The 15,019-nt window shown below is 43.8% G+C and overlaps 1 protein-coding gene across 1 annotated transcript in view; it reads left to right on the top strand.

Moving 5' to 3' along the window:
• RAPGEF1 (Rap guanine nucleotide exchange factor 1) overlaps positions 1 to 15,019 on the top strand; it is an 85,013-nt gene that overhangs the window by 31,497 nt on the left and 38,497 nt on the right. The window contains exons 2-6 of the mRNA XM_063315978.1: positions 1,230 to 1,369; positions 6,146 to 6,324; positions 7,698 to 7,854; positions 10,091 to 10,179; positions 12,452 to 12,604. Of these exons, the coding sequence (XP_063172048.1) occupies positions 1,230 to 1,369; positions 6,146 to 6,324; positions 7,698 to 7,854; positions 10,091 to 10,179; positions 12,452 to 12,604 (718 nt within the window). The remainder of the gene's footprint in view (positions 1 to 1,229; positions 1,370 to 6,145; positions 6,325 to 7,697; positions 7,855 to 10,090; positions 10,180 to 12,451; positions 12,605 to 15,019) is intronic.

Raw genomic sequence — 15,019 nt, 5'->3', positions numbered from 1 at the left:
GCCCAGGCTTTCTCACCCTTTTGACCCTGGAGGACCCCTTGAAATATTTTTCAGGCCTGGGGGAGCCAAATCAATTTGTTCTGGGGCTGGAACAGAGCGAAAGATTGGAAATGAAATCAAAGTAAGTTTCATTTTCACCAGTAGCATCCCTGAAGCCCAACTTCTTCTTTGCTTCCTGGGCTATTAAAATTCTGCTTGTGTGAAACAGGTGCTCAATAGCTTAGGGTAAAGGCAGACAGGATTATTCAGCTTCGGGAATTGAATTGAAATAATGAAAAATATCAGCTGGTTGTGAAGAGATTGGCCACTCACCAATGCCAAAATTCAAAGCCATAAACTGCACAGAGGCTAGAACAAATTGAAATCGGGGGACGAAAGGGAAATCTACAAAAGGCAAGATTTTATTGTTCGTCACCCCCTTTTCTTTTCCCACTTGGCATCCAGCTGAATATAATTTTTTAGTAATTTAAGTTTAAAAAAATACACCTCTCTCTTTTACACTTTGTTTTTTCTGCTGTGGACCCAATATTCAAAGACACATTGGATTGGGGATTGTAGAAATTGCTACCACCATCTACATTATAAAGCAGGAACTGAAATCTAGAATGTAGTTGGCATCTATAACGAGAGACATGGAAATCTTTTGCACTTGCTAGCTTGGCATTGTCTTAGCATTTTCCATATGGTAAGATGAAAGCTTTCTCAGCCACTGATCTGAGGATGGTGGAGTTTCAGACCACGTGTTCCTTCAGATTGGATTCCAAATAGCTACTTTGGAGCATGGAGGGGCACAACAGTAGTGAATGTCTGCAGCTCTTTAAAACAGCTGCGTTTTTTCCTGGAATTGTACACAGACTGGCCTGAAAAGATAATGGCCGTTAAAACGTTGCAAACCATGTTCACAATCCTGGGAAAAGATTGGACAGCTTTAAGAGCTGTAGGACTGTAAGATCTGGGGAAAGACACAGCTGCTTTAAAGAGTTGCAAACAGGTACTACATTTGTGATTACAGGAAAGGAAGCGGCTATTTTAAAGAGTTGTAGCAGGTGCGTGTCAGCGTCCAGTGAATCAGGTGAAGTTGGCTGTGAAAAGAACAGGGTTGTGGCTGCTGTGAACCCACCCACTTAACCTAGGAAGTTCCAGAGGTCAGGCACATCCTGGCCCATTGCTTGGCTCAAGTATGGTTCCTGTTCCAATTTATTGACAGCCTTCTTCTGTCCTTTTCCTAGACTCTCAGCGTTCCCATCTCTCTTCTTTCACCATGAAGTTGAAGGACAAGTTCCATTCACCCAAAATAAAAAGGACGCCATCTAAGAAAGGGAAACAGCCTGATGTAGTGGTGAAATCACCTGAGAAGGTCATGAACAAGGTGAGCTGGTGGGCCTCAAGCCCAGGAGAAGCAGACTGTACTACCACTACTCCTGAGTGAATTGGTTGAGGAGGACTGGCAGTGAGTACAGGTAGTCCTGACTTAACAACCACAATAGGGACCAGAAAACTGGTTGTTAAGCGGTGCAGTCATTAAGTGAGTTACCATGTGACCAGATCCAATTTTATGACAATTTTTATGATGGTTGTTAAGTGAATCATAGGTCGCTAAGCAAATCCAGCTTCCCCAATGGATGTTTTTTGCCAGAAACTGGCAAAAAAGGTTGCAAATCATGATCATGTGACTGCAGGATGCTGCAACTAGTCATAAATGCAAGCTGGCTGCAAAGTGCCCAAATTGCAATCACGTGACTGCAGGGGTGGTATGACATTTTGCAACGGTCATAAGTGTGAGTACAGGCGGTGAAGCACTTTTTCTGAGGCTGTCGTAACTTCAGACTGTCGTTAAATGAACCGTTGTTAAGTGAGGGATACCTGTATCAAGTAAGTATCAAAGTCCTAGTAAGTATCAAGGTTCCTGGTAAGTATCAAGGTCAAAATGAAAGCTTCTGAGTATCACAAGGCAGAGTGTACACATGGGTGTTCAAGCCAAATGAGGAAATGTGTGTCAGCCCTACCAGGTAGACCAGACCAGGAATCAACTCCACAGGAAGGCTAAAACTGCTTTGATTGAGTTTGGCTGTAATACCAATCTTGCAAGTCTGATTGAGCTGGATGTCCCCCCCTTCTTATACTCCAGTGAATGAGGGAGGTGTCTGTCTGAGCTGCTTCTGAATATTATCTCGTTGCTCTGGACTTAAAAGCTGTTTCAGCCCCTTTGGCCTAAGGAACAGATTTTACATATTTCCATCAAGGTCATCTTCCTGACTCTCTGCATCATGCCTGATGTCATCCGATGAATGGTGCAACTTACGTCTTTGCATTAGACGTTGAGTGCAAGTTCATAATTGTGGCAGTTACGTGAGGATGTCTCCATGGTTATCTGCAGATCCTGCAAAACATGGGATAACCTCACCCAACCTGGATGCCCTCTGTATGTTTTGGGCTTCAACTCATCAGTGGCCATGTGGATGGGGGAATCCTGCGAGCTGTCATCTGCCCATCCAAAGGAGGACCTTAGATTTCAGGACCTTGGAGACTTCCAACTTTTTCTAGCCTTCCTGATCTATGGCCCCACCCACAATACTCTACCCATAAGGAGTGAAAACCCTTAAAGGGACAGGCCTCCGTTGTGTCCCTGAGGCCATCTGTTTCCTCTTGGCTAGTCCAACGGCACCAATAAGTGGATTTCCTTTTGAAGAGGAAACACACGTGGTAGCAAAGGGAAGTTAAAACTGCTTTGATTTCACTTTCTTTTTTATTGAATGAAGCTGATCCAAAAAACCGTTGCCAAATTGCCATTTTCAAGGTGATTGAATGATTAAATATAGGGAGGGGAATTATTGCATTAACTGCATTTCATGCATTTCATTTTAATTAAATTCAGACCTAAATTGGATGAAATCTATTTGGGGAGGGTCCTCACCCCCCCACCACCACTTTTTCCTGGCCCTCCCCAATTTCTGGAGGATACAGTCTATGACAGCCTTGCTAACCAGGGTGGCAATTTGCCAGATGGGGTGATTTTATTGACAAAGCAAGCGTTTCAGCAGGCTGCAAGATCAGTCCCTGAGGAGCTGGAGGCCTAATCCATTTTAACAACTTGATTTGTCCCTTGAATCAACAGGAGGGGCCACAACTGGGATGCTTAACAACCCGCGGGGTGTTGCGTTGTTAGCCCAAGAGAAAAGCTCCAAATTGGCCTATATACACAAGGAGGTTGTATCAACAACTTCCTTGCATTTATTTTCAGAATCCTGGCCTGATCAACCTGGATGCCCCCTGAAGTGGAAACAGGGAATCCTCAAAGCAAGTGTTGAAATGCCTAAACCTGCATTTGGGCATTTGGTACAAAGCTACACACACATTTTTTAAAATAATCTTTATTAAAGCTTTTAAGCAAGAAGATTAAAAACGAACACACCCTAAAGTAAGAAGGGAAAAGGGAAACGAAAGAAATCAAAGAAAAAGGATGTGCGAGAAAAGAAAAATAGAAAAGGAACATATAAGGAAGTGGCTTCCGAGCTTCTTCACAGCAATTATAAGTACAATATATTTTAACCTCTCTCTCTAACAATACGTCATATTACTCTTCTTTCTATAATATGTCCTGTCTCATCATCAAAACCATAAATCTCAAGTTCATTTGTTTCATATTTACATAAGAAGTCCATAAGAGGCTTCCAGTCACCAATAAATGCAGATAGTGTCTTTTCTCTAATCAAAGAAGTCAATTTATCCATCTCAGCAAAATCTGTCGACTTCACCAACCCTTCCTCCAGGGTGGGAAGTGCCAAATCTTTCCTTCTCTGTGCATATAATAATCTTGCTACATTAATCATATATTGAAACAACCTTCCGTGGCTTTTTTTCAGTTTATCCCTTAATACTAAAAGGAAAAGTTCTGGGTTTGACTGAATGTGGATCTTTAATATCCTCTGTACTGAAGTATCTATTTGAATCTAATATTTTTTAGCTTTTTGACACATCCACCAAGCATGATCAAATGTCCCTTCATGCTGTTCACATTTCCAACATACGTCTGAAGCCCCTTTAAAGCTACACACACATTTACATGCCAGCCAACCCTGTCTTCTTTTGAAGATCTGGATCCCCTGGTGCTTTCCCCTGCTGAGCCCAAAATGTGGCGCTTGTTCCCATTTGATAGTGACCTTTGCGCATCGGCCATTTCTCACGCATGATCGGCTTCAGAGGATTGCCGGAGGAAAGTGATGCTCCTGGAAACTCAGTGCAGCGGTGGCTGTTTCTCTGGTTTCTTCTTCTTTCATACGTTGCATTAAAAGCTTTTTAGAGAGCATGAAAACTAGCCCAAACTCAGACAAAATAGAGAAGAGAAAGGAAGAAAAAGATGGAGAAGGAAGAAAATGGTGCAGGGAGAAAGAATAGACGGAAATAGGAGACACTTCCAATTTTCTCTGCAGCAGATAGAGGGATGAGTACAAAATTATCTCTTGCTTTGTGATTACAAAAAAATCTCACCTTTTTCTATTATCTTTTTTTCCCCCTGATCGTCAAAACCACAAGTCATCAGTGCATTTTTTCCGTTTCATAAGGGGGTTCCAGTCAACTGTAAAGGTAGATATTGTCTTTTCTCTATCAAGGAAGTCAATTTGGCCATCTCAGCAAATTCCATCATCTTCACCAGCCATTCCTCCATTGGGGGTAGTGTCGAACCTTTCCACTTTTGAGCATATAAATAGCCTCGCTCCAGTTGTCATATATAAAACCAAAGTTCCATGATGGCTCTTTCTCCAGTTTCTTAAATCAAGCTGGAGCGATGCAGAAAATGTGAGAACACCATTGGTTGATATGCTCACACGCTGCAGTCCTCTGAAAGGCGTGTCCTACCATTAAAGGGGTGGGTGGCAGGATTTGCTTGCATGATCCCTGTGAATGTTGCCTTGGTTCAGGGTACAGAATATACAGGTAGTCCTCGCTTCACAACCATTTGTTTAGTGATGGTTTGGACTTATGACGGTGCTGAAAAAACCGACTTGTGACCAGTCCTCATACTTACGACCATTGCAGCATCCCCACAGTCATGTGATCGCTATTTTCAACCTTCCTGGCCAGCTTCTGGCAAGCAAAATCAGTGGAGAACCTTGTGATTCGCTTAACGATCGTATGGTTAGCTTAAGACTCGCAGAAAAATAATGTGGATTGTAAAGGATGGTTAAGATAATTGCAAGCCACTGATCTGGGAAAATGAATTTGGTGTTGCTTTCAGTAAAAATACACACTTTGTTGTTTATTTGTTCAGTCGCTTCCGACTCTTTGTGGCTTCATGGACCAGCCCACGCCAGAGCTTCCTGTCGGTCGTCAACACCCCCAGGTCCCCCAGGGACGAGTCCGTCACCTCCAGAATATCATCCATCCACCTTGCCCTTGGTCGGCCCCTCTTCCTTTTGTCCTCCACTCTCCCCAGCATCAGCATCTTCTCCAGGGTGTCCTGTCTTCTCATTATGTGGCCAAAGTGTTTCAGTTTTGCCTTTAATATCATTCCCTCAAGTGAGCAGTCTGGCTTTATTTCCTGGAGGATGGACTGGTTTGATCTTCTTGCAGTCCAAGGCACTCTCAGAATTTTCCTCCAACACCACAGTTCAAAAGCATCGATCTTCCTTCGCTCAGCCTTCCTTATGGTCCAGCTCTCGCAGCCAAATGTTACTACGGGGAACACCATTGCTTTAACTGTGCGGACCTTTGTTGTCAGTGTGATGTCTCTACTCTTAACTATTTTATCGAGATTGGTCATTGCTCTTCTCCCAAGGATTAAGCGTCTTCTGATTTCCTGACTGCAGTCAGCATCTGCAGTAATCTTCGCACCTAAAAAAAAATACTAAGTATGCAAAACATTGAAAAGTTGAGTCACCTAATTTGAAATGGCCTGTTTTCCATGCAAAAGTCCTTCTGGGAGTGGTTTTCCATTTGAAACTGTCTGGTTTGATCATTTGGGAATGGTGAGCTCAAAACTGCTGGGTTTCAGACCTGTCAAAACACAATGGGAACTGATTTTTGGTTCAGAATGGGACACTTTGGATTCAGAATGGTTGGACTTCAAAATGGTTTGCATGTATTTAATATTCACTCTGTTAAATAGGAAAAATGCCTTTGTAACAATGCTCTCTCTGTCTCTCAGAACTTGACTTGGCTGGAAGAGAAGGAGAAGGACGTAGTGAGCGCCCTACGCTATTTTAAGACCATTGTGGACAAAATGGCAATTGATAACAAGGTGTTGGAAATGTTGCCCGGGTCCGCAAGTAAAGTCCTGGAAGCCATTTTGCCCCTGGTTCAGACGGACCCACGGATTCAGCAGAGGTGAGTCATGATGCGGGGTGTTGACTGGGAAGGGTGGAGAGTTTGGTACTAGCTGGGTGGTCACTCACCCCAAAGTCTGCAAAAAGGATTGGGGTGCTTATTTTTGCCTAATTCTTCCCCTATGGATGCTTCAGGTCTTCTTCAGTGTCTTATGTGGTTCCTTAAACCATATCAAATATTTGCACCAGCAAGTTTAGCTAGAGTTAGAGTTTAGAACCATGGTTGTGTTCACACCATATTTTACACCAAGCTGCAGCCATGTTTACAGAACTTGTAAAACTAAGTCATTGTCAGTCTTGCAGAGGTTTGCAAGATGGGGCTAGTCTAGAATTTTGCCTGAACTTGTCCCATTTTATCCACTTGATGTAGTATCATGACATCATCAGATGTCTTCTGGCCATTCCCTCATTCTTTGGGGTCTTTATCTTTTTTCTTAGACTCTCCCTTCCTGCTTCTGCTGGCCCATTGCCACCTTCCTTAAAAGGGAGAAGGTTCTTTGGGCATCCCACCAGGTATGTCCACTGAATAGCCATCTCTGATTGCTGTGATCTGCTCTGAGATCAGAGACAGCTCAGTCAATCACCACCAGAGTTCTAACATCCAGAATTCTTGTCCTTCTCAATTGAGAAGAAGGATTTGCATTGATGTGGCTTGCTTCTGGTGGAGCAACCAAGGTGAACATACTTCCAGCCTGTCCTTTATCATGCATGTTTATCTATTGGGGAAGCAACCTTTGACCCTCTCTGTGTGGGTCTACTCTGGCTCTGGATTCTTTCCATTAGACAGGCTGGCCAGATGCGGGGCATAGTCATTGAACAGCACCTGCAGCACCACCAGGAGTCTTTCCCTAGCAAGTCAAGTCTCTCTTGAATTAAGCTCAACTCTTGGTGACTTCATGGACGTGAAGTTTTCTTGGCAACAGTAAGAGGTTTGCCATTGTCTTCTTCCTGGATGTTTCTTCAACTTGCCAGTCTAGCTTATATCCCTTGGGTTTCCTAGTAGAAGCTCATCCAAGGCCTAACCAGGCCCAATCCTGCTTAGCTGTTGGAGATCAGCCAAGGTTGGGTGGATGGTGCCATCTCTTCATGGAAACATCCATATAGTTTCCTGACAATAGCTTATTGTTGCCTTCTTTGGGGATATGTTTTTTCAACCTTCTGCTCTAACCCAGGATTTCCTGATAGTCTCCCATCCAGGGACTGGGCCTCCTTAACTTCATGAGACCAGCCAAGTGCTGCCATCTGCTGTTGGTGCCTTGCCTCGCATGCCAATATATAAATTCAGAAAGTTGATGCCTATTTAAATCAGGAGGATTAAATTAAAGTCTCTCTGCCTGTTCTCCCTTCTATCTTCTGCTTCTTTCACCTCTACAGTTCTGCCATCACTTCCTGTTACAGCCGAGTGTATCAGAGCCTGGGAAATTTGATTCGCTGGTCCGATCAGGTGATGCTCGAAGGCATCAACTCTGAAGACAAAGAAGTGGTGAACACGGTCAAAGGGGTTATCAAGGCCGTTCTGGATGGAGTTAAGGTATGGGCTCTCCTTGGTTGGTTCCAGCAATACATGTTAGAGCTACTGTCCTCAACCAGATGCTCTCCAAGAATGTTGGGGCAGCTTCCAGAATTCCTCTCCAACGTGAGAAAGGATGACTTTATGGTTGTGGAACCCACCAGCTTCCCTGACCATTGCAAGAATGAAATTGTGGTGCCCCTTGACAGCAACTGGTCACAATAAAGCAAAATAACCGTAAAACTCCAGGCATCATTACATGGTGGTTTAAATTTGCAGAGACTTCTGTTCAATCCCACTTAGTGATTTACAGGTGGACTTTCCATATAATTGTCTATTACATTATTCCTATGGAGGCAAGATTTGGAGAGAAGCCCTCTCTGTTAGAACGAACGATCCTATGAACTGGGCGGCACCATTAATCTTTGTGTTGAACTTTTTAAAGATGGTGGTATTTGGTTGGTGGTGGTGTGTGTTGAAACCTAATGCACAGGCAACCAATTCAGTTTTCATCTTCTCAATTCTGTTCTCTTCTCAATTCTCATTTTCTTTCCCATTTTCACCAAAGATGGCTTATATCTCTTCTATAGTATGCTCTGTACCTTGATGGGCAGTAGTAAACCTGGATTGCCTTGAAAAGAATCTTCTGGGGGGAGATGGGTGGTGGCCAGATTTGAAGATTTGAAAATAAAATTGGAAATAAATAAATAAATAGAAGAATCCCTACTGTGGCTTGGCTCCTTCTAAAAGCTGGAGCAACAGACCAAACCAGAAATGGAAAGGCTTGCTCTGTTATACAAGATGGGGTTTCCATCTGATTTCTCCTAAACAAGCCAGGATTGCAAGATGAGAACAAAGTGGGTTTGCAATTCTGGCTAGTAAACAGGACTGAGCACCAGGAGCTGTGGTTTGGAGATCACCATAAATGCTCCATCCTTGATTTAATTGGAACTTTCCAACATACCGTTCATTTGCAGTAAGTCAGGATGTTCTGGGATTCCAGCCAACTGTGGCATCTGATTGTGGTCAGCATAACTAAACCAACTTTGGATGAAGAAGCCGGCAGACTACCTTTCCTGCAACCTCCCATCACCCCATTCTTATCTTCCTGGCCTCTGAAACTTGGGTACATCCAAAACCAAAATTTATTTTCTATGACTTTTGCTACTTCCAATGGCTCCTTATGCCAGGATTCTGACCCAACACTCTGGCTTCTGTGCTTGAATATTCTGAGAAGCCAATTTCCCCTTTTTTTTGCTATTCACTACCGGAAGTTGCTATATTTAGATTGACGATAAAAGCAGAACATCTTCAGGCGCCTAATTGCCCAGCTATGTTGAGATTGTTCATGCTATAGATTTGATTTTAAGTAGATAAATATTTGTTTCCCCCTCCAACTCACCCATGGGTTTCTTCTCCCCCGACTCCAGAACTTAAACTGTTAAGCTACGGAGGAAGGAGAGGTGGGCTCCCAAATTGAGCTAAGCCAGAGGTAAATAATGGGCAGTGTGGCTTGAGCTTGTATTGAACCCTAACCCTTCTGTGGCTTCATTGCATGAAGATATGGAGCCAACAATGGAAAAGGTGGGGTTGGAAGAGTGGGAGGTGAAGGAAGAAGTAAGGAATGGGGACAGTGAGGTTCGAGGGTGTCTTCAACAATACTGTAACAACACAAGTTAAGCAGCAATGGGGTGGTGATCCCACACATGGAAACTCTACTGCTCGATTCCTCTTCTGTTGTCCTGAAGGCCCCAGATTTTACAATGCCACATTACAGTCTTTCTCAAATGCATGGATGTTATTCATCAGAACAGCCTCCTCCTCTTTCTGTCATCAAGAAACTCTCTTCTCTTGTGCAGTGTCAAAGTTGGGTCATCTGCAATACCTCCACATGCTCAGCATGTGTTCCTGGAGCCATTTCTGAAGAACTTGTCAATGTTGTCTCCTCGCTTCTCCTATCCAGCCCTAGCTTCTGGGTTTCCATGCAAACAACATGAACAACATGGACATTCAACAGCTCTTAGTTGCTTCTCAAACACGTCCCTGGGTTTGGATGCTTGCTCATTCATTCATTTATTCATTCTCTCATTCGATCTCCATTCTTAAGTGTGAACTTTTGGGATGGACAATTGTACCAGTTGAAATAAGGAATAAATTAAGGAGTTTTGAAGGAGGGAGAGGATGGCGTCTCTGGGGCAATAAGATGGATGCAATAAATTTATAGGGTTTTTTTTTCTTGTATTCCATTGATGACCAGGAGCTGGTCAAGCTCACGACTGAGAAGCAAGAGCACCCATCACCCACAAGCCCAGTCAAGCCCAGTTTACCTGTGTGTACAGCAGATAGGTGAGTAACCATGGACATCTGATGAACGTTAAATTGGAACATCCCTTGTGGCCTATAGGATTTACAGCACAAATGGAAATGATGCAGGAAAAAGGGGGGAAAGATCAGCAGTCTCTCCCCATTAGACAAAAAGTTCAGACAGATTTCTTCCGAGGAGCTGGGCACATTGTGGTCCTGCGGTATCACATATGGCTTGGAGCCCTGGTGAGACTACGTTGTCCCCGTGGGTGGATTCACAAAAGGTAGGCATGAGTCTAAAGTGCCTGGCACCCTTCAGTTCTGCAAGTGTCTACCTACGAGGTTCTCTGTATCGCCTTATACGTCTGTCTATCTTATCATCTATCTACCCATTATCCTCTCTATTGCTCTAGCTATATCTCCTGTATCTATCATCTAACTACCTCTCCATTTATATCTTCTACCTGTCTGTGTCTGTCTCTGTTTCTGCCTATCTTGTCTACCTAATCTAACATCCATCCATCCATTCAATTATCCATCCATACATACATACATACGTTCATCCATACATACATTCCATCCATCCATCCAACTGGATAACTGGATAATTATCCAATTATCCATCCATCCATCCATCCATCCATCCATCCATCCAATTATCCATCCAATTATCCATCCATCCAATTGGATAATTATCCAGTTATCCAATTATCCAATTATCCATCCATCCATCCAATTATCCATCCATCCAATTGGATAATTGGATAATTATCCAATTATCCAATTATCCATCCATCCAATTATCCAGTTATCCAATTATCCATCCATCCATCCAATTATCCATCCATCCAATTATCCATCCATCCAACTGAATAACTGGATAATTATCCAATTATCCATCCATCCCTCCATCCAATTATCCCTCCATCCAATTACCCATCCATCCATCCAATTATCCATCCATCTATCCATTCATCCAATTATACATCCATCCAATTATACATCCATCCATCCAATTATCCATCTATCCATCCACCCATCCAATTATCTATCTATCTATCCATCCATCCATCCATCCAATTATCCATCCATCCAATTGGATAACTGGATAATTATCCAATTATCCATCCATCCATCCAATTATCCATCCATCCATCCATCCAATTATCCATCCAATTATCCATCCATCCATCCATCCATCCATCCAATTATCTATCTATTCATCCATCCAATCATCCATCCATCCATCCATCCATCCAATTATCTATCTATCTATCCATCCATCCAATTATCCATCCATCCAATTGGATAACTGGATAATTATCCAATTATCCATCCATCCATCCAATTATCCACCCATCCAATTGGATAACTGGATAATTATCCAATTATCCATCCATCCATCCATCCATCCATCTATCATTCTATCTATCATTCTATCTATCATCCATCCATCCATCCAATTATCCATCCATCCATCCATCCATCTATCATTCTATCTATCATTCTATCTATCATCCATCCATCCATCCAATTATCCATCCATCCAATTATCCATCCATCCATCCATTCATCCATCTATCCATCCATTCATCGATCTATCCATCCAATTATCCATCCATCCATCCAATCTTCCTCCCTCCCTCTCTATCCTCTATCCATCTTTTATCAACCTATCATTCTATCTATCATTCTATCTATCTATCAATCATCTTACCTACCCATGTCTGAATTTCCAGCCAGCATGCCAAAAGAGATGGGACGTGGTGGCGCTGCGGGTTAAACCGCTGAGCTGCTGAGCTTGCCGATTGGAAGGTCGGCGGTTCAAATCCGCGTGACGGGGTGAGCTCCTGTTGCTAGTCTCAGCTCCTGCCAACCTAGCAGTTCGAAAACATGCAAATGGGAGTAGATTAATAGCTACCGCTTCGGCGGGCAGGTAACGGCGTTCCGTGTAGTCATGCCGGCCACATGACCACGGAGGAAGTGTCTTTGGACAAACGCCGGCTCTTCGGCTTTGAAACGGAGATGAGCACCGCCCCCTAGAGTTGGACGCGACTGGACTTAATGCCAAGGGAAACCTTTACCTTTACCTATGCCAAAAGAGACAGTCACCTAAAGAAGCAAAGGCATGAGATGCTAAGAATAGAAAAGCCAAGCTGAAATCTTTGCATAAGTTGGAAAGATGTGTGATCTTTTTTTAAAGAAAGGCTGGGCCCAACAGCAGCTTTTCCTGGTTGGCTGGTGCCACACATGCTCATGATGTAGCCTTACCAGTGTCTTCCCCAGGGATCAACTATGTCTTTCCCCTCTCCAGCCAGCTGGAGCTTCCCTTGACGGATCGTGAGATGGAGATTCTCAACAAGACAGCAGGGATGACTCAGGCAGCAGAAGTGTCGGTGGATGCCACAGACGAAGAGATTGCCCCACCTAAGCCACCCCTTCCTTGCATTCGGGTCGCTGAAAACAGGTAGATAAATCCATGTAAGAAGTCAAATCCTGCCCTATAGCTGTCTAATGCTGAATAGGGGCTGTTTTCAGAGTACAGATAGTCCTTGCTTAACAACCATTTGTTCAGCGACAGCTTGGACTTACAACAGCACTAAAACCCAACTTGCGACCAGTCCTCACACTTACGACTGTTGCTGCATCCCCCCGGTCACATGATTGCAATTCGAGCACTTGGCAATCAGTTTGCATTTACGACCATTGCAGCATTCTGCGGTCACACGATCACCATTTTTGACCTTCCCAGCTGGCTTCCGGCAAGCGAAATCAATGGGGAACCATGTGATTCACTTAACAACCGCATGGCTCGCTTAACAACCATGTAATTTGCTTAACGACTGATGCAAAAACTGTCGTAAGTTTGGGTCAGATTCAATCGCTTAGCGACTGAAATTCCGCGCTCAATTGTGGTCATAAAGTGATGACTCCCTGTATATCCTTCACCAGGTCAGCTTGTGAAACTAGTCAGCAGAATAGTTCAGGTTTAAGCCACCTTCTTTTACATACTCGCTAAAAGATATTTAAACAATGGCCAAAAGATCATTCACCCTCTTTCTAGTCCCTCCCCATCCTGACCCTAACGGCTTCTAATTAAATGTGTGAAGGGTGCACCTTTGGGGTTAGCCTTTCTGTCTTGTCTCTATCGTTATGTACCAGACTGTGGATCGCAGCAAATTCTGGATTTTATCTGAGGAGGTGAGCTGGTCTAAAACAATTTGGGGGGAAATCCGGTGCCACCGCTGAGAGCTGATGATTAAACAGGGTGGGACGTCTGGACTCTTCAAGAAATTGTGGTAGAATTCCCAGTAGCAAATCTCAACCATTCAGACATTTAACCCTGTATCCAGTTGCTTGCATCGGGGCCCAAGGTTCACGCACAAGACAGACTGGTTTCTTTAGCGCAAAGTAAACCTTGCAGAAGAGCGGCCATCATGCGCAGGAGTGCCGTTCCACCCTCTGTCTTTCGGACTGAACGGATAATTCATTGTCTTCTGCCAAGCTTGGGGAAACCTGATCTGGACTGATGAGTTCCCGTCTCACCAGCAACCTTCTTCACATCTGCCACTACATCAGGCTTGTAGTGAAGGCTGCTGTGATGCCTGAAAGTCTACAGAACAGCCATAAAATATTGTCCAGCTTTCCTTCTCAGCTCTACGGGAAGGATCTGGAGCGCCCAGCAGCCCGTCTACTTTTACTGGGGAAGTTCCCAAAGAATTATTTATAATATCTACGCATTTCCTGAATTTGCATGCCTGCCTGTCTCATATCACCCCAATCCAGTTGAGTTTTCCCACCCCCACTCATCCCGATGACTGTAGAAACCACTTGACAAAGGGCAGGGTGCCAGCGGTCCTTTGTCTCACTGTAATTTATGCTCCGTGAACTTCACTGGAGGAGGGACGCAGAAACAAAATGTGCAAACTTGCACGCGTGGACGGTGCTCTACAGCTGATTTGCAACCTGAGGTTGGAGTTAAGGGGGCGGGAAAGAGAAAGAGAAAGAGAAACTTAAGAGGCACTTTAACCACATGCACTAAATCTGCAGAGTGTGTCAGGCAAAGAATGGGAATGGGGAAAACCCTCCTGTTTTCCATCTAACCCTTTTGTTTGAAGTGTGCTTGGAAACTTGTGAGCAACACGGCGTGGTTTGCTAGAAAAGCGTGGGACGCTTGAAAAATTTCCAGCCGGGCCCATTTTCTCAGTCCTCAAAAGTAGCTGGAATGCCCCAGAAACTAGACATTTGCCACTACGGTGCCCCTAGAAAGATCCAGACCCCACTGATTTATCAGCCCCATTACAACAGGGCGATGCAATTGGAGGATCTCCCCAGAAGCGTTAGACGGGGCCTTCAGAAACTTCTCTGTGTCCTCACCAAATTCTGATTCTAAATGGGATAAAAGAGAGAGCTGACCACAAAGATGATTGGAAAATTAACTCTACCGTCTAAATTTTGTTATAAGGATATGGAAAGTGAAGGGAATCAAAGGTAGCATTTCTCTGGAGCCTTCATAATACAGTTGGGTGTGCCCACCACCCCCGGGAAAAGATGGACGCACCTTCCTTAGGAACCATGTTTATCCATCCACTGAGATGTTTTATTTTTAACTGTGATGCACAAACTCAGCACATGAGTTTCATTTGTGGGCAATTTGCTTCATTAATTTACCCATGGAATTAATTTAATTTTGCAGGTAAGGAACAGCTGATACAAAGAATATCCCAAGCTTGCTGTAGATTAGTTGACTCTGCTATGGTTCCATGTTATATGAACCTGGACTCAGGAGAGGGTAATTGATTGTTACTTCCCCTTTGGATATAAAGAAAAGAGTGGTTTTAAAATCAGCTCTTATAGCCACCATCTCTCTACTGTGCCCAGT

Source organism: Candoia aspera, chromosome 16, assembly GCF_035149785.1.
Source record: "Candoia aspera isolate rCanAsp1 chromosome 16, rCanAsp1.hap2, whole genome shotgun sequence".
In the NCBI taxonomy this organism is placed as follows: Eukaryota; Metazoa; Chordata; class Lepidosauria; order Squamata; family Boidae; genus Candoia; species Candoia aspera.
This window is presented reverse-complemented; position numbering and strand designations above follow the sequence as displayed.